The sequence below is a fragment of the Euleptes europaea genome, chromosome 3, assembly GCF_029931775.1.
Source record: "Euleptes europaea isolate rEulEur1 chromosome 3, rEulEur1.hap1, whole genome shotgun sequence".
Classification (NCBI taxonomy): domain Eukaryota; kingdom Metazoa; phylum Chordata; class Lepidosauria; order Squamata; family Sphaerodactylidae; genus Euleptes; species Euleptes europaea.
The window spans coordinates 116,492,070-116,516,440 of NC_079314.1; the positions used below are offsets into that span (position 1 = coordinate 116,492,070).

Genomic DNA, 24,371 nt, shown 5'->3' on the forward strand with positions numbered 1-24,371 from the left:
TCGCCCTGAGATGCAAGCACTGCTCCGTCCAGTAGCAAATGCACAGACATTGCCATTTCTGGCTAAGTGAGAGTGGGTTGCGCGCAGAACCACCGTTTTCTTCATGGTGGCGCTCCAGGTGTGGAACCGCCTCCTCCAAAAGGGTCTGGTGGAGATGCTCAGCACTGGTCTTGGTAGACCAGCTGAAACCGTTTTGTTGGAAACGGGTGTTTTGTAAGGCTAAGGAGACCAGCCCAAATTTCTCCTGTGGCCGGAGATCCCTGGCACACACGCTATACTATGGAATGATCATAGTATAAAGCTCTCCTTCCCTGGAGGTTTTGAAGCAGAGGCTAGATGGCCATCTGTCAGCAATGCTGATTCTATGACCTTATGCAGTTCATGAGAGGGAGGGCATATCTTGGCCATCTTCTGGGAATGGAGTAGGGGTCACTGCGGGGGTGTGGGGGAGGTAGTTGTGAATTTCCTGCATTGTGCAGGGGGTTGGACTAGATAACCCAGGTGGTCCCTTCCAACTCTATGATCCTATGAGTAGAATAGTACTAGGGAGAAAATTAAGAGAAGATCGTTTTGTCAATGTCGCCCTTCCATTCTCATTTCCTTTCCTTTTCTACGCAAAATGTGGGTAGAAATTACTCTCAGCAGGTGAAGTGCTCGATTCAAGTCCAGTTGCACCTTAGTGGCCAATGAGATTTTGGGGGTATGAGCTTTCGAGAGTCCATGCTCCCTTTGCTGGACAGGGTATATGAGCTTTGACTCCCAAAATATTATACCCCGAAATTTTTGCTGGTCTCTAAAATTTGCTGGACTCAAATCTAGCTCTTCTATTGCAGTACAACATGGCTACCCGCTGAAACCCACAATAGGTGACACCCTGTGAGGTAGGTGAGGCTGAGAGTGTGTGACTAGCCCAAGGTCACCCAACTGGCTTCATTTGTAGGAGTGGGGAAACAAATCCAGCTCACCAGATTAGCCTCCGCCACTCATGTGGACGAGTGGGGAATCAAACCCCGTTCTCCAGATCAGACTCCACCACTCCAAACCACCGCTCTTAACAACTACAGCACGCTGAAACACTACAGGGTAATCGAACTCATTAAGATTGAGGAATATATAGAGAGTGAATTTGCAGAACATAGAACAACAATGTTTTATCAATCACTGAATCATGGAAGGACCCAACAGGGTCATCTAGTCCAACCCCCTGCAATATGCAGGGAATTCACAACTACCTCCCCCTCCACAGCCCCAGCGACCCCCTAATCCATGCCCAGAAGATGGCAAAAATATTTTGGATAAAATAGAGCTACAAACTACTTTTTTTGCTGCTTGTATCTGTGTAAAGGAGACACGTTGGGATATGTGCCAGCTCTGCACCTCCCACAGCGGGGATGTGGCCTCAAATTAGGGCTTGGAGGCAAATCGCATTGACCCTGGAGGTCTTTAGAACACGAAGGAGATTTCCCAATTGCAGCTGAAATGCGTGTGTGTGTGTGTGTGTGTGTAGGGGAGAAAGGCAGGGAAAGGAAGAATGAAATTAAGGCTCTAAGAAGGCACCCTCTGAAATGTCCATTTTCCACATCCTGTCCCCAACTCTTCCCTTCACGCTGCAGGGGGAATTTCCCCCTCACAGTCTCAAACCGTTCTATTGAAGGAGATACAGTAAGAAGAAGAGAAGAAGAAGAAGAGGTCAGTTTTTAAATGGTGACTTTCTCTACCACTTAAGGAAGAATCAAACCGGCTTACAATCGCCTTCCCTTTGCCTCCCCACAACAGACACCCTGTGAGGTAGGTGGGGCTGAGAGAGCTGTGACTAGCCCAAGGTCACCCAGCTGGCTTCATAGAATCCTCATAGAATCATCATTGGAAGGGACCAGCAGGGTCATCTAGTCCAACCCCCTGCACAATGCAGGAATTTCAAAACTACCCCCCACAAACCCTAGTAACCCCTACTCCATGCCCAGAAGATGGCCAAAATGCCCTCCCCCCTCTCATGAACTGCCTAAGGTCACAGGCTTCATGTGGAGGAGTGGGGAAACAAATCCAGTTCACCAGATCAGAGTCCCCCGCTCCCAATCACTACACCATGATGGCTCTCGTAACAACTGAATTTAGAGGATTTATGCGCCTTTGTACTCCCTCCCCGGCCCCCAGTTGAGGGTAAGCAAGCGGAAATCCATGCACAACGTATAGATCTCCCCCCTAAAAAAAAAAAACCAAAACCCAGGAACGGTGCAGCCTTCTCTAAAGTGCCACATTCTTTCCAAACGGACAGGAACGACTCTGGGAATCCCTCAGTACCGAGATAGTGGCACCCTATTAATATAATCAGGACCACACGGAACCTGCTCAAAGCTCACAGATCAGAGATTAGCTTCTCTACGGTTGCTCGCTTGGCAGTGCTATTGCCACAATAATACCCTTCATTAAAAGATGGAAAAAAATAAATTAACGAGAGATTTCCCCTCCCCCTCCCAACAAAAATTGTCGTCCCAGAGTGAAGGAGTGCATGAGAAAAGCCCCGAAGGATTGTTAGGATGAGTCTTCAAGCGACCGAGGAAACCGAGAGTTAAAAGGAACCACGTGAGCCGCTCCCTTCCCCAAAGATGTCAGATCAGAAGATTTCAAACGGCGGCTGGTTTTATCCTAAGCACCCTCTTAATTTTGTTCTAACCACTGCTAAGCCTGAAAAGAAAAAGAAAAAACCCAAACAGCAACCTGAACACAAGATGTACAGTTCCTAATACCGTAGCTGCCATACAATTTGGGTTTCGCCCTTGTGATTCCTACACTGACATAAAACAAATACAAACTAATCAAAGACTGTTGGAAACTGGAGTATGGCTGTCAACAATCAAGTTCTGGCTGCATTTGCTTTTTAGCTCTGATTCTGCTAGTCTTTCCCATGTAATACTCATAAGAACAAAAAAAGATAAGAAAGGCCCTGCTGGATCAGACCAAGGTCCATCAAGTCCAGCAGTCTGTTCACACGGTGGCCAACCAGGTGACTCTAGGAAGCCCACAAACAAGACGACTGCAGCAGCATTGTCCTGCCTGTGCTCCACAGTACCTCATATAATAGGCATGCTCCTCTGAGTCTGGAGAGAATAGGTATGCATCATGACTAGTATCCATTTGACTAGTAGCCATGGATCGCCCCGTCCTACATAAGAACATAAGAAAGGTCCCTGTTCGCCATCGGCGGGAGGTTTTTAGGGCGGAGCCTGAGGAGGGCAGGGTTTGGGGAGGGACTTCAATGCCATAGAGTCCAATTGCCAAAGCGGCCATTTTCTCCAGGTGAACGGATCTCTATAGGCTGGAGATCAGTTGCAATAGCGGGAGATCTCCAGCTAGTACCTGGTGGTTGGCAACCCTAACCTCGGTGTGTAGCCCAGGATGACACTGCATTTAGACTGCTACTGTCTGATCCCACCCCTCTTTGCACTGCAGCACAGCAAATCCCAGTACATTCCCACCCCAGTGGCGGTAGAAAGTGCCACCGAGTCATGACTAACTTACGGCAACCCTGCTGGTTACAAAACAACTGAAGAAAAAGGGGGACAAAGAAACTCAACCTAAAAGTCAAGGGAAACCAAAGGGGTTCAGCTAAACACTGTCTAATATAACAACCAATAAATTTATTTTTATGACACATTGTGCACTATTGTATTTAAAAACACAGGGCCTAAAAGACAGGCTTCCTAAAAAGCACAAACATTGTTACAAATATTACCAACACGTAACAGTTGATGTTAGTACATAAAATGACCAAAATCTGACCAGATGCGTTCCGGCCTTTTACAGGCCTTCCTCAGTGGTCATACATTATCTATCTATCTATCTATCTATCTATCTATCTATCTATCTATCTATCTATCTATCTATCTATCTATCTATCTATCTATCTATCTGCCTTTTATTCTGCTTGGCTTTATGTCAAAATAGTCAGTCTATGTGTCTTAAAACATGGCTCACGGCTCACTCCTTGTGTATGATGTCCTACAAATGGACTTTGTTCTTGTTTGGAGGTTCTAGCAAGGGAGCGCAGCTATCGTATACCCTTGACTGAATAACGGCACACTCCCTCCATCTGGGATGGTCGCCCCCCTCCACCGAGCACACAGCTCCGGGAGGGATGCACACGGAGTGGCGAAGGAGGCAGGGGACACCCGCCCAGCCAGCCACACCAGCCGAATCAACCCTGGCAATCAACGGGGTGACAGATGTCGCAGCCCGCCCTATTGATAGGCATTGTCCATGTAAGACTGGGGATCCTGAACACCTAACCCACATGTTGTTGTACTGCCAGCTTTACATGAGGCTGAGAAATACTTATATTAAACCCCTACTGCCTAGTGATCAGTCTCTCAGATCACCAGTTGGTGATGTACCTTTTATCTGATAGAAACCCCTCTGTCACCCAACAAGTAGCTAGTTTTCTCCTGTCTGCACAAAGGATTCGTGAGCAGTTTGTTCGTACTTCTAAGTAATGCCATTTTAATGTAACCTTTTATGTAATGTTTTAACCGTTTTCGCAATTCTGTTTATTGTATGCTGATGTAAATGCCTAATAAAGGTAATGATGACGGTGTATGATGCCCAGAGTTTCAGGATGTGTAGAACATCAACAAATGAAGAAAATGACGGCATAATCGCTACTACAGTCAGCTAATAAATCTTAATTGAGGATGATGGTGGTGAAAAGTACGATCAAGTCACAGCCGGCTTATGGCAACCCTGTAGGCAAGAGACGTTCAGAGGTGGTTTGCTGTTGCCTGCCTCTGCGTAGAGACCCTGGACTTCCTTGGTGGTCTCCCATCCAAGTACTAACCAGGGCTGACCCTCCTTAACTTCAGAGATCAGGCAAGCCTGGGCCATCCCCCACAGGTTGCCAAAGGCAAATCTGTTCAACATATGCACACATGAAGCTGCCTTATACTGAATCAGATCCTTGGTCTATTGAAGTCAGTGTTATCTACTCAGATTGCCCTCAGCTCTCCAGGGTCTCAGGCGGAGGTCTTTCACATCACCTACCGCCTGGTCCTTTTAACTGGAGATGCCGGGAATTGAACTTGGGACCTTTTGCATGCCGAGCAGATGCTCTACCTCTGAGCCACAGCCTTTCCCCTGAATGAAACTATCATACGTAGCTGCCTTATAGTGATTCAGACCATAGGTCCATCAAGGTCAGTGGTCTTCACAGACTGCCAGTGGATCTTCAGGGTCTCAGGAGGAGGTCTCTCACATAACCTACCGCCTGGTCCTTTCAACTGGAGATGCCGGGGATTGAACCTGGGACCTTCTGCATGCCAAGCGGATGCTCTACCATTGAGCAACATCCCCTTCCCAGCTGAGTTTGGACTCAGCGATGCCATTCAGACCAAGTCAGTGGCGCTTTCCAGCCCAGACGTTCCCCAGGAAGGAACAGCCCAGATCCCGCGAGGGCAGAGGAGTTCTATCAGTCATTCTAAAGCCACAGGCAGGTAAGTAGGTCGGCTTGGGCTGTAATTGGCTCACACAGGCACAAGCTGCAACACGCCGAATCCGAAGCGCAGGCAAGGCCCCGAGATGAGAAATAATTTCCGATCTTTGGCAGCAGTTTATTTGATTTCAATCTCACCCTCACAGGCAAAAAAAAAAAAAAAAGTATCATGGACTGATTAAAATAAACACGGTGCCAACAGGGGGAATGACACCCCAGGAGCACTGGAGAGGAAACAGCTTTTTTTTTCTTCTTCAAAAGTCAGATTTCATTCCCAGGTTTAAATGGTTGCTACAGCAAGCGATTGCGGGGGAATAAGTGTGCGTCTGCTGATAAGGCGCGAAGCAATCCGGTTGTCCGCGTTGGGAAAAAAAACACACGAGTTCTGCAACTTGAAGACCCAACTTCTGTGTGCAGACGTATGGAAGTCCTGTAAATTTACATCCATTCGGATTATCTGATTTGCAAAATATTATTAACGAACAAGCGGAGACCTGCGTAACTTTGCAGATAAAGTGTTTTTGTGTACTGTACGTGTCCCACCCTCCCTTCTGGCTTTCACCTACTCCCATTCACATACAGTATTCATGTACACCAGTGGTTCCCAAAGTGGGCAGTACCACCCCCTGGGGAGCGGTGGGATTACCTAGGGGGCAGTAAGAGGCAAGGGGGCAGCAGGGGGGCGCTAGAGGTGGGGCCCCTTCAACTGTGTTGTTCACCAATTTACAATAGATCAAGCTATGGCACAATGCTGGCAAATTTGGTGGAAACTGTCAGAATTTTTTTCCAGACTTTGGAAGAGCTACCACTGGATCAAGGTCATCAGTTCTGTTGAACTAATTTCAACTAAAACGTTTTAATTTGATTTTGAAGAGATGTGCAATTAATTGTTTTGAAATTTTATTGTTATTTTTTTTAGTGAGTCATGCAAACCCCCTATTTTGAATAATGCTTTTTATAGGATAGGGTAGGGGGCTGATAGTAAGAAAGGAGATTCCTTTGAAATGTGGTGTTGGCGGAGAGTGTTACGGATACCATGGACTGCCAAAAAAACAAATCAGTGGGTTATAGATCAAATCAACTGACCCCAGAAGCTAAAATGACTCAACTGAGGCTGTTGTACTTTGGTCACATTATGAGAAGACGACAGTCACTGGAAAAGACACTCATGCTAGGAAAAGTTGAAGGCAGCAGGAAAAGAGGAAGACCCAACAAGAGATGGATTGACTCAATAAAGGAAGCCACAGCCCTCAATTTGCAAGATCTGAGCAAGCCTGTCAAAGACAGGACATCATAGGGTCGCCATGAGTTGGAAGCGACTTGACGGCACTTAACACACACACACAGAGGGGGCGCTGGGGTTGTGTTTGTGGAACCAAGGGGGCGGTGGCCCGAAAAGTTTGGGAGCCACTGATGTACACACTACTCACATACTGAAGTCCCATGTAGCATACAGCCCCGTCTACGCTACCCGGCAGCATTTTAATTTTCTTAGAAGGTGGAGCGCCAATAAACGTTCCGCAGCGCCTCAGAACATCTGAGCCAATGGCTGGGGACGGCTTATTTAATCAGCTGAAGCGGAGGCACTCACGGCGCGGTAGCATGAGTTTTCTTTAGCAATTTTTTTTTTAATGAGCTTATCTGATCGTGTGGATAAATTGTGAGACCGCAATGCTTGCGCAAATCCATGCTCTGAGCTTAACTCTGATACCTTGGCTGGCTCTCTGCAACCAAAAACGCTATCCCTAAAAGATTATCCAAAGCTGGCTTTCCAAATATACAGTCAAAAAGAGGTGTGTATGTTTTTTTTAAATGAGCACAATTCAGTCTGCTGGTTCTTCTTCCTCCTCTGTTTTTGAAAGTGCTAATCAATCTATGATCAGTGTCCCTAAAAGACCACACAAGAACATAAGAGAAGCCGTGCTGGATCAGACCAAGGCCTATCAAGTCCAGCAGTCTGTTCACACAGTGGCCAACTAGGGGCCTCTAGGAAGCCCACAAACAATACGACTGCAGCAGCAGCATCCTGCCTGTGTTTCACAGCACCTAATACAATAGGCATGCTCCTCTAATATTGCAGAACAGCCGTTCCCAAACATTTTGAGTCATGGAGCACTTTTCAGGAGAGAAATTTGTCACTACTTTTCACCTAGCACCTATATACTAAACCGAACGACAGTAGTATTTTTCTTTCCAATCTCTTCATGGAACACTAGGAAATGTTTTGTGGAGCACCAAGTGCTTCGTGGAGCACAGTTTGGGAACTGCTGTTGTAGAGAATAGGTATGCGTCATGACTAGTATCCATTTTGACTAGTGGCCATGGATAGCCCTCTCCTCTATGAACATGTCCACTCCCTTCTTAAAGCCTTCCAAGCTGGCAGCCATCACCACATCCTATGGCAGGGAGTTCCACAAGTTAACTATGCGTTGTCCAGAGGAATACTTCCACAGAAGCCTGCTGGTATCTTAAGATCTTCAGCTGAGGCCTTGCTCCAGGTGTCCCTGCCCTTGGATGTGGCTGCTAGGAACAGAAGCCTTTCATGCATGAAGCTGCCTTATACTGAACCAGACCCTTGGTCCATCAAAGTCAGAATTGTCTACTCAGACTGGTAGCAGCTCTCCAGGGTCTCAGCTCCAGGTTATTCACATCACTCACTTGCCTAGTCCCTCTTGTGGAGACGCCGGGGACTGGAACCTGGGACCTTCTGCATGCCTAGCAGGTGCTCTGCTACTGAGTCACAGACCCTCCCCAGAGTGGGACTGCAGTGGCTCTGAGCCTTTGGAAGAAGAAGAAGAATGTGCCGCTGAGTCACAACCAACTCGTGGTAACTCCGTCCATAAGAACATAAGAAAGGCCCTGCTGGATCAGACCAAGGCCCATCAAGTCCAGCAGTCTGTTCACACAGTGGCCAACCAGGGGCCTCTAAGAAGCCCACAAGCAAGATGACTGCAGCAGCATTGTCCTGCCTGTGTTCCACAGCACCTCATATAATAGGCATGCTCCCCAGATCCTGGAGAGGATAGGTATGCATCATGACTACTATCCATTTTGACTAGTAGCCATTAATAGCCCTCTCCTCCATGAACATGTCTACTCCCCTCTTAAAGCCTTCCAAGTTGGCTTCCATCACCACATCCTGGGGCAGGGAGTTCCACAATTTAACTATGTGTTGTGTGAAGAAATACTTCCTTTTACCTGTTTTGAATCTCTCACCCTCTGTGTGGACTGAGAGAGTTTGGAGAGAACTTTGACTGGCCCAAGGTCACTCAGTAGGCTTCATGTGGAGGAGCGGGGAATCGAACCCGGTTCTCCAGAATAGAGTCCGACGCTCTTAACCACTACGCCATGCCGGCTCTCTTGCCTGCATCTTGTTTACACTTTGACTTATTTGCTGCAAGAAGCTCCCATGGACTCTGTAAATCACACACAGGATAGGCAAAATGGAGCTGCTCTAAGATTCATTAGAACATAAGGAAAGCCCTGCTGGATCAGACCAAGGCCCATCGAGTCCAGCAGTCTGTTCACACAGTGGCCAACCAGGAGCCTCCAGGAAGCCCACAAACAAGACGACAGCAGTAGCACCATCCGGCCTGTGTTCCAAGGAACACCTCATATAATAGGCATGCTCCCCTGATCCTGGAGAGGATAGGTATGCATCATGACTACTATCCATTTTGACTAGTAGCCATTAATAGCCCCATCCTCCATGAACATGTCCACTCCCGTCTTAAAGCCTTCCAAGTTGGCAGCCCTCACCACATCCTGGGGCAGGGAGTTCCACAAATTAACTTTGTGTTTTATCTGTTTTGAATCTCTGGGATAAATTTTCTTCCTTCCCCAATTTCATGGCCTTATCCACATCAACACCCCACCATGGTTGTGTGAATATAAGAACATAAGAAAAGCCCTGCTGGATCAGACCTAGGCCCATCAAGTCCAGCAGTCTGTTCACACAGTGGCCAACCAGGGGCCTCTAGGAAGCCCACAGACAAGACGACTACAGCAGCATTCTCCTGCCTGTGCTCCACAGCACCTAATATAATAGGCATGCTCCTCTGATCCTGGAGAGGATAGCTATGCATCATGATAAGTATCCATTTTTACTAGTAGCCATGGATAGCCCTCTCCTCTATGAACATGTCCCCTCTTCAAGCCTTCCAAGTTGTGCAGTGTGAGTAGAAGCTGGTAAAGTGGAAGACGTTTCAGAGTGGAGCGGCTGAACAGAAGATTCCCTTTCTGAGCCACAGAACTGCGTCACGCGGCAATCCCGCAGGCATCCTCCTCGGGATTGTGGCCTTGGCACTGAGAGTTTCTGTCCTGCTCCCACCGGTCTGTGCGTAGCGAGAACCCTGCTGGGGCAGGCCTGCACCTGAACCTGCCCGAAGTTCTCGCTCGGTGTTTCGGTTTTTTTAAATGGAGATGTGCTGCTCGCCTGTGCCTCCGCTCTTGCGCAACCGGCAGCAGAATCAAAGGATCTCGCGTTCTGTAATTGGCCTTTTCTTCCCGGTGACTCAAGCCTCTTCTGCAGAGTCACCCTGGGAGTAACGGCTTGAACGTGGCCCGGCAGGGAAATGAGAATAATTTTCTCTCTGCTCCCCCCCCGCCCCACACAACCTGGTGGAATAATTGGCGTGGTGGTTGCCATAATTAAAAAGGACTGAAATTAACGTTTGGATGGGTTCTCACGCTTTAATTCTTGGTTGGCTTTAGGAGAAAGCTGGGAGGGTGATTAAAAAAAAAAAAAAAACCCTTCGGGAAGTGGCGGCTTTATCTGCAGAAACATAATTGACCTCCACTACGGCCTGAAAAATAGATAGCCCCGTTAATCCAGTTTGCAAGTCCATGGAACCTGGACTTCGTAGAAGGGGAAACCAGGGTGAATAAAAATCAATGATTAAAAAAAAAGAATTAAAAAATCAGATTTTAAAATTTAATTCTGATTGTTAAAATTTAAATCGTATTTTTTTTGATAAAATGCTTTTTGAGGAAAAAATCTATTTAAAGATAGTTTTCTGTTGAAGATACATTATAGTCCAAAGGTTATTCATCGTGAAATAAGGGCTCGTTTTTAATTATGTGGCACAAGGCTGTATATTCATGCAATGTTTAATTTTGTTTAATTATGTGGCATAAGGATGTATGTTCATGCAATGCTTAATGAATTCCATTAATCCATTCACAACGTCAGGCTCTTCCAGAGGTTACTGTAAGATTATTTTTGGCAATCTTTTCTATCTAGAAGATATTTTCACAGAGGGTTGGTTTTGCAGTTCTCAAACCGGCAAATTTGTGTCTGCAGAGATAACATGCATCTCCTTCACAGCAAAAATGTTATAAAATAAACATACACAGCTGAGAAAAAGACCACCTTAATCCCATTTCTCCTTTGCAAATCTATGTACACAGAATCCACCCCTTACCTCTTAAGTGCTAGGTTTCGAGAAGTTCAATGAGTAGATTGATTGGAGTGGAATAGATCTGCACAAGGAGCTAGGTGTGAGGGGCAAGCAGTAAAAATGATGGAGAAACCTTTTGAGCAGAATTCTCTACGTCTTGGGACCTTTGTGTGCATAGCCAGAGGTTTATCATAGTATTTTCTCCCTGGAGGAGAAAACCTATAATGGCAACAGGCCATAAAAGAGACCCAGTTTGGGAATATTTTAATGAAGTTCCTCTACCTATGGGTAAGGCAGACATGGGTGCAAAATGCAAACATTGCAACAAAGAAATGCAAGACCTGGTGGCCCGAATGAAACAACATCATGAGAAGTGATGTTTATGTAGAGAACCATGATTTAAATAAAGTCTTATTGACTACTGATTTAAATAGTAAAAATCTAGTCTTACTGACCAATGATTTAAATTGATTTGATTTAAATCAAATCCACACCGGGAGGTGGGGGGGGGGGAGAGAAACTGAATTGGAATCTCCAGGGGAAAACGTTTGACTCTATCCTGGAGATTTGAACACATGAAGCTGCCTTCTACTGAATCAGACCCTTGGTCCATCCAAGTCAGTATTGTCTACTCAGACTGGCAGCGGCTCTTAGGGGTCTCAGGTAGAGGTCTTTCACATCACCTACTTGCCAAGTCCCTTTAACTGGAGATGCTAGGGATTGAACCTAGGACCTTCTGCATGCTAAGCAGATGCTCTACCAATGAGCCACAGCCCCTCCTGTGGAGAATGGAGCCTGTGGAGAGGTGGAGCCTGTGGAGAGTGGGGCTTGGGGGGGGACCTCAGCAGGATATAATGCCTTATGGTCCATCCTCCAAAGCAGCCATTTTTTCCACTAGAACTGATCTCTGTCGTCTGGGGATTAGTTGCAATATTGGGATATCTCCAGGCCCCACCTGCAGGCTGGCAACCTTACATGTAGGCCCCGATTCAGAAAAAGATTGGCGTTCTTGAGTTCTATTGAAGTCAGCCTTAGGAATTCTAGCCTCCGGGTGGGACCTGGGGATCCCCCAGAATGACAGCTCATGCCAAGACTACTGGATGCTTTGGAGGGTGGACTCTATGGCATTGCACCCCATTGAGGTCCCTGTCCACCCCAGGCTCTATCCCCAAATCTCTATCATACTGCCCTTGTACAAATCTATGGCGAGACCTCACTTGGAATACTGTGTACAGTTCTGGTCACCACACCTAAAAAAGGACACTGCAGAGCTTGAGAAGGTGCAGAAAAGAGCAACCAAAATGATCAGGGGGGTAGAGCAACGGCCCTATCAGCGGTTAAAATGCTTAGGGCTGTTTAGCTTGGAAAGAAGGCAGTTAAGGGGAGACATGATAGAGGTTTTTAAAATTACGCACAGTATGGAGAGAGTGGACAGGGAGAAGCTTTTCTCCCTCTCTCATAATAGTAGAAGGCGGGGTCACCTGTTGAAGCTGGAGGGTGAGAGATTCAAAACAGACAAAAGGAAGTATTTCTTCACACAGCGCATAGTAAATTGTGGAACTCCCTGCCCCAGGATGTGCTGATGGCTGCCAACTTGGAAGGCTTTCAGAGGGGAGTGGACATGTTTATGGAGGAGAGGGCTATCCATGGCTACTAGTCAAAATGGATACTAGTCACGATGCATACCTATTCTCTCCAGGATCAGAGGAGCATGGCTATTATCTTAGGTGCAGTGGAACACAGGTAGGACAATGCTGCTGCAGTTGTCTTGCTTGTGGGCTTCTTAGAGGCCCCTGGTTGGCCACTGTGTGAACAGACTGCTGGACTTGATGGACCTTGGTCTGATCCAGCATGGGCTTTCTTATGTTTTAGAAGTTTCCCAACCTGGATCTGGCAACTCTACCTCCCATCCCCTGCTGGTGGCCAGGAGGGACCTGGCAACTCTCATGGAACTTAAGGCTTTCTTCTCACTTTCCCTGCACTGGAACACAGGCACTTTGTAAGCCACCGAGCTGAATGTGGTCCCACCTGCCATGTATGGTGACCTAAAGGTAAAGGTAAAGGTCCCCTGTGCAAGCACCGGGTCATTCCTGACCCATGGGGTGATGTCACATCCCGACGTTTTCTAGGCAGACTTTGTTTGCGGGGTGGTTTGCCAGTGCCTCCCCCAGTCATCTTCCCTTTACCCCCAGCAAGCTGGGTACTCATTTCACCGACCTCGGAAGGATGGAAGGCTGAGTCAACCTTGAGCCGGCTACCTGAAACCAACTTCCGTCGGGATCGAACTCAGGTCGTGAGCAGAGCTTTTGACAGCAGTACTGCAGCTTAACACTCTGCGCCACGGGGCTCAAATGGTGACCTAGCAGGAGTTTTAAAGTAGCTATACAGGTGTTTTACAGTAGCTATACAGGTGTTTTACAGGTATATATACAGGTGTATACAGCTATACAGGTGTTTTACACAGCTACGCAACAAAGCAAAACTAAAAAAAAAATTAGGAAGGTCTCTGCCCTGAAGGAGTTTACAATCTAAAATTGACAACAGAGGGAAAGAAAGCAGAGATGAGGGTAATTAAATGATGAATGGGAGCCAACTGAGGCTGGTCAGCACATCTGTCTTGCCTGAGGTTGGCCTGGACCTATTTATGTATTGAGAAATGGTATATGCTGCCTCTCCAGAGACCTCCTTGAGATGGCTGTAGCGTAGCTGAACGTTTCTAACCAGGGAGGAGTGACTTTCTCACCTCGCCCCCCAATACAGCCCCAGATGTCTCCCAACATGCATAAAAGTTGTGCTCCACAGACAGACATCCTGCGCATGGAAGTACTGTGCATGGAGAGCCAGCATGGTGTAGTGGCTAAGAGCAGTGGTTTACAGCGGTGGACTCTGATCTGGAGAACCAGGTTCGATTCCCCACTCTTCCACATGAGCGGCGGAGGCTAATCTGGTGAACTGGATTGGTTTCCCCACTCCTACACACGAAGCCAGCAGGTGACCTTGGGCAAGTTACAGCTCTCTTAGAGCTCTCTCAGCCCCACCTACCTCACAGGGTGTCTGTTGTGAGGAGGGGAAGGTAAGGTGATTGTAAGCCGGTTTGATTCTGCCTTAAGTGGTAGAGAAAGTCGGCATATAAAAACCTTCTTCTTCTTCTTCTTCTTGTTCTTCTGCGTATCCAACTCACTGACTTGTTAGGCACACTAATTGCCGCACACATCTTAAAAAAATTTTCCCCTATGCATCTACGTCAAGACTTTAAGCCCAGCAATTCCCAACAGGAGATGCATTTGTGTGCTAACATCTCTAAATCACAAGATGGCATAAGCGTGATCTTATGGGCAGTAGGGAGAGACATTTTTAACCGTATTAGTTTCTAGGAGCATATTTCCGCAAGCTCACAATTTAGAGACCCTTTTACGATTCCATAGGAAATTTAGAAATCTTCAGGAACCGTGACGGTGCATTTACCAAGGTCCTTACACTGCAAGATTGGGCGGGGGCATTCTGCAGAAATGCATTTACGCCAATCCCGCAATATAGGTATCACAGCAAAATGCTCTTCCATGGCTTCTGAGTTGTGCCTATCTCGCACTGGTGTCGGTGGCCTGCATGGGTACTAAGAAGAAAAGCGGATCTGTTTGCTTAAAAAAAAAAAAAGCTACTGTCAGTGATTTCATCTGATGAGCCATCCGGAGGAGCAGGCAACTCCAATTCAATTGCGAAATCCAAACTAATTGAACTTCGCACTCATCCTTTGTAGCAAACTTAGAGTTTCGTACTGGTTTTAACGGCCGTGCCGTCCAAAGGGATGCCCATCCGAACCAGGATTACATAAGGACATAAGAAAGGCCCTGCTGGATTAGACCAAGGCCCATCAAGTCCAGCAGTCTGTTCACACAGTGGCCAACCAGGGGCCTCTAGGAAGCCCACAAACAAGGCAACTGCAGCAGCACCAACCTGTGTTCCACAGCACCTAATATATTCTGCATGCTCCTCTGATCCTGGAGAGAATAGGTGTGCATCATGACTAGTATCCATTTTAACTAGTAGCCATGAATACCCCTTCTCCTCCATGGACATGTCCAGTCCCCTCTTAAAGCCTTTCAAGTTGGCAGCCATCACCACATCCTGGGGTAGGGAATTCCACAATTTAACTCTGCGTTGCATGAAGAAATACTTCCTTTTATCAGTTTTGAATCTCTCACCCTCCAGCTTCAGCAGATGACACCACGTTCTAGTATCATGAGAGAGGGAGCAAAACTTCTCCCTGTCCGCTCTGTTCATACTATGCATAATTTTATAGACCTCTATCATGTCTCCCCTTAGCCGGGGATTCTACCAATAACTGCTTTTCAGTGGTCTATTCTCCTCCTCCCCTTCCCGGATTCGAGGAAAAGGTTGAAAAATTGACACGGCGGGAGTCTCCGTTCCGCTGCCCCACTGTTCCTGCTTAGCCATTCATGTCTAAGTGCTCCATTGTACAATAATTGGGCTAACCATTACGCCTATAATCAACAGAAGAGACTCACTGCCAAGCTTGCATTGTCCTCGTCGCCCCCCCACCGCGCCCCCCCCCAGCCCAGGCCATTGCTTAACATTTTTCTTCTCTGAGTATCGCTTTTTCTACCCCCCCTCCCCTATTTAATTCCACAGTCAAGTTCTCCTCGGGAGCTTCCACCGCTGAATGGGCAGTGTCTGGCAAAGGTAACCGACACCGCCCACAGCTGCGGGCCCACAATGGCTCCCTCCCGCTTGCGTTACCGCTCGGGGGAGAGCCGGTCACGGTGCCCGGCCCGCGGCAAACACTGGCCCGATTCATCCCGACCTTCCAGTGGGATCCCTTTACCTGTTTCCCCACCACAAAACAGGGGACTCAATGGAACGGGGTTGCGGGCGGCTTTGGCCTGTAACGCGATGCCGCGGCCTGACAAGTCAATAAAGAGCCGGCCCTCCCCAGCCACACATAGAGAGCCAAGGTTAGAGGCGAGGCGCAATTTGGATAGGCCTACACCGGGGAGCTTAATGAGCCCCATTATTTGGCTATTGTGGGCAAACACTATGAAGCTGGTAATCTAAATTACCGAAGTCTGAATAAACTGGTCGCTAAATGGCACACTGAGTTCAAAAGAATCCTTACAATGGCTGGCTTATTTATCCTTTAAGAGGAGACTTATTGTTCCACCCAGAGCCTACGAAGAAGAGGCCGGAAGACAAATTATGAGCATTTCATGACTACAAATGCTGTTGAAATACTCACTCTGGAACTATACCACTCTGTTAGAAGAAGAGTAAACCGCTTTTTCTCTACCTGAGTGTCAAAGCGGTTTACAATCACCTTCCCTTCCCCTCCCCACAACAGCCACCTTGTGAAGTAGGTGGAGCTAAGAAAGTTCTGAGAGAACTGTGACTAGCCCAGGGTCACCCAGCAGGCGTCATGTGGAGGCGCCAGGAATCAAACCCAGTTCTCCAGAGTCCACTGCTCTTAACCCCCCCAGCCTGTTTTTTTGTGTAAAACTTCAGAGCGTTGCTTTAAAAGCACCATATCAAACAAGAGGTGAGAACAAACTGAAGTTCTGGATTGGCGCAACAAGTCCAGGAGGGGCCATGGCTCTGTGATAGAGCATCTGCTTGGCATACAGGAGGTCCCAGGTTCAATCCCTGACATCTCCAGTTAAAAGGACCAGGCAGTTGGTGATGTGAAGGACCTCTGCCTGAGACTCTGGGGATCCTCTGGCACTCTGAATAGACAACACTGACCTTGATGGACCAATGGTCTGATTCAGTATAAAAGGTAAAGGTAGTCCCCTGTGCAAAAACCAGGTCATTCCTGACCCACAGGGTGATGTCACATCCCGACATTTACTAGGGGGACTATGTTTACGAGGTGGTTTGCCCTTCCCCGGTCGTCTACAGCAAGCTGGGTACTCATTTTACCAACCTCAGAAAGATGTAAGGTTGAGTCAACCTTGAGCCGGCTACCTGAAACTGACTTCCACTGGGATCAAACTCAGGTTGTGAGCAAAGCTTGGACTGCAGTACTGCAGCTTCACCACTCTCTTTACTGAAACGGGGCTCCTGTTTCAGTAAAAGGCAGCTACATATGAGAGTTCCATTCGGGAGAGGCCGTGGCTCAGTGCTGCAGCATCTGCTTGGCATGCCGAAGGTCCCAGGTTCAATCCCCGGCATTTCCAGTCAGAAAGGACCACACAGTAAGTGATGTGAAAGCCTCAGTCTGAAACCCTGGAGAGCCTCTGCCAGTCTGGGTAGACAATACAGACTTCAATTTGATGGACCAGGGTTGAATCAGTATAAAGCACCTTCCTGTATCCTTTCTTTTACAATTCTCTTATTCTTATCAAATTTGCTGCCTTTTGTTTACCCTGACATTTAAGATGTGGGTTATCATTCAAAACATCACAGCCATAGGAGCTTCTTAAAGCCTCTTCTTGGCCTAGTCACACTCTCAGCCCCACCTACCTCACAGGGTGTCTGTTGTGGGAAGGGAAGGTAATTGTAATCCGGTTTGATTCTTTCTTAAGTGGTAGAGAAAGTCGGCATATAAAAACCAACTCTTCTTGTTGTAATCAGGGTCGACCCTGCTCGGCTTCAGAGATCTGACGAGACTGGGTTAGCCTGGGCCATCCGGGTCAAGGCACTACCTACGACCTCATCCTTTAAACTGGAGATACTGGGGATAGAACAAGGGATCATCTGCATACCAACCAGGTGTTCTAAGAACTCCAAAAACAGTTTATCTGGTTGATTCTGGTATGCATGGAAGGCTAACACAGCCCAGAAATAGAACAAGTAGTATGTATTCCACAGCAGAGGGCTCTATTATTTTGTGGAATATATTGTGCACAGAGTCAAACTGGAATACATCTCTACACACATACCTGGGTTGTTATAATTCTGCTATAATAATGTTATATATCTTGTATAATGTGTATGTGTGCATTATAAGTGATTGTTTTAGACCACTGATGAAGGCCAGGGGGTAGGAACGCGTTTGGATTGTGGTCTCAGTTTATCATCCTGTGGCAGTTGCCATTTGTGCTTTAAGAACATACGAAAGGCCATGCTGGATCAGAGAAAGGCCCATCAAGTCCAGCAGTCTAGGAACCCCACAAACAAGACGACTGCAGCAGCATTCTCCTGCCTACAACTCACCCCTAGCCCCTCCTCGGATTTGAAATGTTGTATACGATTAAAAAGAACACGTAGCCAATGTAGACATTAGAGAATTGAACAACCTATTCACACACCTGTCATTAATGGCTAAAGACAGACACCGTCTAAGCATCAAGAGTTATTGTATTAAGCGGCTAAGATCTCCAGCTCAAATCTCAACCGCCATGAGCTCAGTAGGTGGCCACAGACAAGCTTCTGTTGAAATAATAATACTGCCTCCTTACAGGTCATTGTAAGGATTAATGATGAGCAGTTTAGCTGTAAGAAGCACCTTTGATGTGTGTGTGTGTGTGGGGGAAGAGCTGGATAAAAGCTGAAATGCTACGGGAGGGATTTAATTCTTCCTTCCAAGACATTTCCCTAATTGAAGTCACCTCCCCCAGCTTCTATTACCTCTAGGATTTTTGTGCCGTCAGGTGGCTGCTGAGTTATGGTGACCCCGTAGGGTTTTCAAGGCAAGAGACTTTCAGAGGTGGTTTGCCATTGGAGAGCCAGCATGATATAGTGGTTAAGAGGGGTGGTTTGGAGCGGTGGACTCTGACCTGGAGAATCGGGTTCGATTCCCCACTCCTACACATGAGCGGCGGACGCTAATCTGGTGAACTGGATTTTGTTTCCCCACTCCCCCACATGAAGCCTTCTGGGTGGCCTTGGGCTAGTCACAGCTCTCTCAGCCCCACCTACCTCACTGGATGTCTGTTGTGGGGAGGGGAAGGGAAGGTGATTGTAAGCCGGTTTGATTCTTCCTTAAGTGGTAGAGAAAGTCGGCATATAAAAACCAACTCTTCTTCTTCTTCTGCCTCCGCGTCACGACCCTGGCATTCCTTGGAGGTCTCCCATCCAAATACTAACCAGGGCCAACCCTGCTTAGCTTCTGAGATCTGACAAGATGAGGCTAGCCTGGGGCTATTCAGGTCAGGATTACCTCCATTGGGGGGGGGGGGTATCTTCCCACTGCCTGTCTTTCCCTCTATCTATGGTAGCCCAGGTGGTGCCCAGTTCTGACAGGAGAAATGGTACCCAGAAAAGAAGTTAAATTTCTTCTTTCCCAGCAATGGGGCCATTCAGTCCAGCATCCTAAGAACATAAGAAGAGCCCTGCTGGATCAGACCAGTGGGCCATCCAGTCCAGCATCATAAGAACGTAAGAAGAGCCATATGGAATCAGACCAGTGGTCCAGTTAGTCCTGCATCCTAAGAACAGCCCTGCTGGATCAGACCAGTGGTCCATCTCAATCAGCATCCTAAGAAGAGCCCTGCTGGATCGGATCAGTGGTCCATCTAGTCCAGCATCCTAAGAAGGGACCTGCTGGATCAGACCAGTGGTCCATCTAGTCCAGCATCCTAAGAACATAAGAAGAGCCCTGCTGGGTCAGATCAATGGTCCATCCAGTCCAGCATCCTGTCTCACACAGTGGCCAACCATTTCCTCTGGAGATCCAACAACAGGGCATCTAGGCCAAGGCCTTCCCCTGACATTGCCTTCTGGTACTAGGATTCAGAGGTTGTGCATGTGTGTGCTGTCAAGTCACAGCCGAGTTATGGCGTAGAGTTTTTAAGGCAGGAGAGCCTCGGAAGTGATTTGCTGTTGCTTGCCTCTGCGTGGGCTGAGAGAGTTCGGAGAGAACTGTGACTGGCCCAAGGTCACTTAGGAGGCTTCATATGGAGGAGCGGGGAATCGAACTCAGTTCTCCAGCTTAGACTCTGCCGCTCTTAATTACTACACCAAGCTGGCTCTCACAAATCTCTGTGTGTGTGTGTGTGTGTGTGTGTGTGTGTGTGTGTGTGTGTGTGTGTGTGAGAGAGAGAGAGAGAGAGAGAGAGAGAGAGAGAGAGAGAGAGAGAGAGAGAGAGAGGGAGAGCCTTAAAGTCATAGCTGACTTATGGCAACCCCATAGGTTCCGGAGGTGGTTTGCCATGGCCTGCCTCTGCGGGGGCTGAGAGAGTTCTGAGAGAACTTTTACTGGCCCAAGATCACCCAGCGAGCTTCATGTGGAGGAGTGGGAAATCAAACTCGGTTCTCCAGATTAGAGCCTGCCGCTCTTGAACACATGAAGCTGCCTTATATTGAATCAGACCCTTGGTCCATCAAAGACAATATTGTCTACTCAGACTGGCTGTGACCCTCCAGGGTCTCAGGCAGAGGTCTTTCACATCACCTACTTGCCTAGTCCCTTTAACTGGAGATGCTGGGGATCGAAAATGGGACCTTCTGCATGCCAAGCAGAGGCTGTACCACTGAGCCACAGCCCCTCCCCTCTAACCTGGAGAACTGAGTTCGATTCCCCTCTCCTCCACATCAAGCCTCCTGGATGACCTTGGGCCAGTCATAGTTTTCCCCTCTTAACCACTATACCACACTGGCTCTTGACTGCCTCTGAATGTGGAGGTTTCTCTTTAGTCACCATGGCTAGTAGGCCTTGATAGACCTCTCCTCCATGAACATGTCTAATCCCCTTTTATAGCTATCTATTCCTGTGGCCAACACTACATCCTTCAACTGCGAATTCCATATTTCATTTTAAAGACTGGCTCGATGGTTCAACAGTAGACCATTTCCTGTCTTCTGGTGTATGACACCAGTTGGCTTTATTACTATAGCAGTGAACAAGAACAGCAATCTTTAAAAAGTTATATGCAGAAAATACACACACACACACACACACACGTGTGTGTGTGTGTTAAGTGCCTTCAAGACGCTTCCGACTCACGGCGACCCTCCAAAATGTCCTATCTTTGACAGCCTTGCTCAGATCTTGCAAATTGAGGGCTGTGGCTTCCTTTATTGAGTCAATCCATCTCTTATTGGGTCTTCCTCTTTTCCTGCTGCCCTCAACCTTTCCTAGCATGACTGTCTCTTCCAGTGATTCTTGTCTTGTCACAATGTGACCAAAATACAATAGCCCCAGTTTAGTCATTTTAGCTTCTAGGGTCAGTTCAGGCTTGATTTGATCTAGAACCCACTGATTTGTTTTTTGGGCAGTCCAGGGTATCCGTAACTATCTCCTCCAACACCACATTTCAAAGGAATCTACTTTCTTCCTATCAGCTTTCTTCAATGTCCAGCTTTCACACCCATACATAGTAATAGGGAATACGATGGCATGAATTAACTTGATCTTGGTGGCTAGTGACACATCCTTACACTTCAGAATCTTTTCTAGCTCCTTCATGGCTGCCCTTCCCAGTCTCCTACACACACATATAGAAACAGGTTAACCAGAGAATAACTCGAATAAACCAGTTTGTGACAGTGATTCAGGCTAGGTGTCCCAAACCTTATTGGCAATTTAAGTACTGAAACTTCAAGCTAGCTTTTCCTAGATAGCCAATCTTAAATGCCTCCCTACAGAGGCCGAATTAGCGATCTCGTGACTTGATAAGGCAGCAGAAAACGCACATGCACCGAGATCATTCACATCATATATATTTTTTTTAAAGTCCGGTTTCTTAAAAACCCAGCAAACTAATAAGTCCTGGCTCCATTAAGGATAAGATCTCTGCACAACAAATTAAATAAAACAATTTATTGAGGCCTGGGCTCGAGATAAACTAGATTTACTAGTTGACCTTTTATGCATTTGAAGAACAAAATTAGCTCTAATTGCATTAGAATAGAATCCAGTAAATTTCTTCTAATGTGGCATTTATGCAAGTGTTGCTGTAATTGTTTGCTACAAAGATAGAAATGCTTTGATTATAATCTATTTTCCACTTGGTTTTACTGTGCAGTCAAAGCACTTCAAGAACAACCCCTCGAAACATAATGCTTCCTTTTTCTCCTTATTAAGAGAACTACGTCGGAACACTGACCTGGCAAACAAAATGCACTAAAAATCATTCTAAACCAATTAAAAAAAGTAAGAACAGGCCTACCCCATAGCACACAGCAAAGCTATCATCCTATTAGTTAGCTTTATGAATTTTAATTGATTACACCAGCAAGAATATCAACATAAGAACATACAAACATAAGACAAGCCATGCTGGATCAAACCAAGGCCCATCAATAGAGTGTATCAACAGAGGCATAACATCAAAATGGCAAGATATCATAGTTTCACTGTACACTGCATTGGTCAGGTTGAACCTGGAATATTGCGTACAGTTCTGGAGGCCTCACTTCAAAAAGGATGTGGACAGAATCAAGCGGGTGCAGAGGAGAGTGATGAGAATGATCAGGGGCCTGAAGACCATGCCCTAAGAGGAAAGGCCGAGGGGCTTGGGAATGTTCAGTCTGGAGAAGTGGAGGTTGAGGGGGAGGACATGATTGATCTCTTTAAGCATTTGAAAGGCTGTCACTTAGAGGAGGGCAGGGAGCTGTTCCTGCTGGCAGCAGAGGCTAGGACTCGCAATAATGGGTTTCAATTGAAGCAGAAAGGTTCCGGCTGAATAGTAGGAATTTTTTTTTTTTACAGTAAGAGTTGTTGTGGAATCAGCTACCTAGGGAGGAGGTGAGCTTCCCCTCACTGGCAGTCTTTAAGCAGAGGCTGATACAAACACTCGTCAGGGATACTCTAGGCTGATCCTGCATTAAGCAGGGGGTTGGACTATATGGCCTGTATGGCCTCTTCCAACTCTATGAATCTGTGATTCTAAGTATTTCCTGTGTAAAGAAGTATGTCCTTAATAGGGGAGTAGAATGTTCATGGCCGTGATAGCTAAACAGAATCTCCATGCTCAGAGGCAGGGGACCTGTGAATACCAGCGGCTGGCTAGCACTGTGGGCAGCAATGCTAGATAAGCGGGGCAACCGAACCGCCGCAGATATCTACGATGGCTTGTTAACGTGAAAGCCATTTTGCCGAGTGAGAAGAAGTTAAATAAACCTGAGAACACCACCCCCAAAGCTTCTATCAAATGGGTTCCCCCTGTACTCACATCTTGTCCTGACCAGCCCCCACTCTCAGCGTCAGCCTGGGAATTACTGGAGATGGTGCGGGAACAACAGGCTCTACTTTGATCTGCTGAAGATAAAAGAAGAAGAAGAAGAGTTAGTTTTTATACGCCGACTTTCTCTTCCACTTAAGGGAGAATCAAACTGGCTTACAATCACCTTCCGTTCCCTTCCCCTCCCCACAACAGGCCCTCTGTGAGGTAGATGGGGCTGAGAGAGCTCTAACAGAGCTGTGACTTGCCCGAGGTTACCCAGCTGGCTTCATGTGGGGAAACCAACCCAGTTCATCAGATTAGTGTCCGCCGCTCATGTGAAGGAGTGGGGAATCAAATCGGGTTCTCCGGATTAGAGTCCACTGCTCCAAATCACTGCTCTTAACCACTGCACCACACTGGCTCTCACGGAACCGTTAGACACATCGTAGCTCTGAATGGAGGAACTGAAATGCTCGTTTAGTTTTGTGCAGGAAATTATCCCATGAAAAAGGATCAACACAAGTATACATAGGGTTGTTAACCTCAAATTTACTAGATTTATATTATATTATATTATATTATATTATATATATATATATATATATATATATATATATATATATATATATATATATATATATATATATATATATATATATATATATATATGAGATTTAAATACTTTGGATTCATTTTTCAGGTGGATCAACCCCATCCATACTTCTATAAAATTTAGTTGTAAGTTTCACAAGGATCAGATTTCTTTTTTCGACACAATACCGTATATCGTGGATCACAGAATCGAATAGGCATCAAAAATTATATCTAACTCACTGATAAAAATTCTATACTTCATTTTTCATCACATCATCCTCAACATTTGATTAGAAACATTCCTTATGGACAGTTTCTACGGTTGAAATGGAACTGCACTAATAATGACGATTTTGACAAAGAGGCAGGAAAAATGGCTACACAATTTGCCCACAGAGGTTATCCACACAATATTGTTATGTGTGTGTGTGTGTGTGTGTGTGTAAAGTGCCGTCAAGTCTACAAGCTTTTAAAAAAACAGCGACCACTCCTAAAGGTAAAGGTCCCCTGTGCAAGCACCAGGTCATTCCTGACCCATGGGGTGACATCACATCCTGACGTTTCCTAGGCAGACTTCGTTTACAGGGTGGTTTGCCAGTGCCTTCCCCAGTCATCTTCCCTTTACCCCCAGCAAGCTGGGTACTCATTTTGCCGACCTCGGAAGGATGGAAGGCTGAGTCGACCTTGAGCCGGCTACCTGAAACCAACTTCCGTCGGGATCGAGCTCAGGTCGTGAGCAGAGCTTGGACTGCAGTACTGCAGCTTACCACTCTGTGCCATGGGGCTCTTTCACTCCTAGACGTCAATTATTGTCTGATAAGAGTTAAAACATCACGC

General features: G+C 46.7%; 1 protein-coding gene across 1 annotated transcript in view; it reads right to left on the minus strand.

Moving 5' to 3' along the window:
- TAF3 (TATA-box binding protein associated factor 3) overlaps positions 1-24,371 on the minus strand; it is a 150,833-nt gene that overhangs the window by 14,372 nt on the left and 112,090 nt on the right. Inside the window, exon 5 of the mRNA XM_056847706.1 lies at positions 22,950-23,035. Coding sequence (XP_056703684.1) covers positions 22,950-23,035 — 86 coding nt within the window. The remainder of the gene's footprint in view (positions 1-22,949; positions 23,036-24,371) is intronic.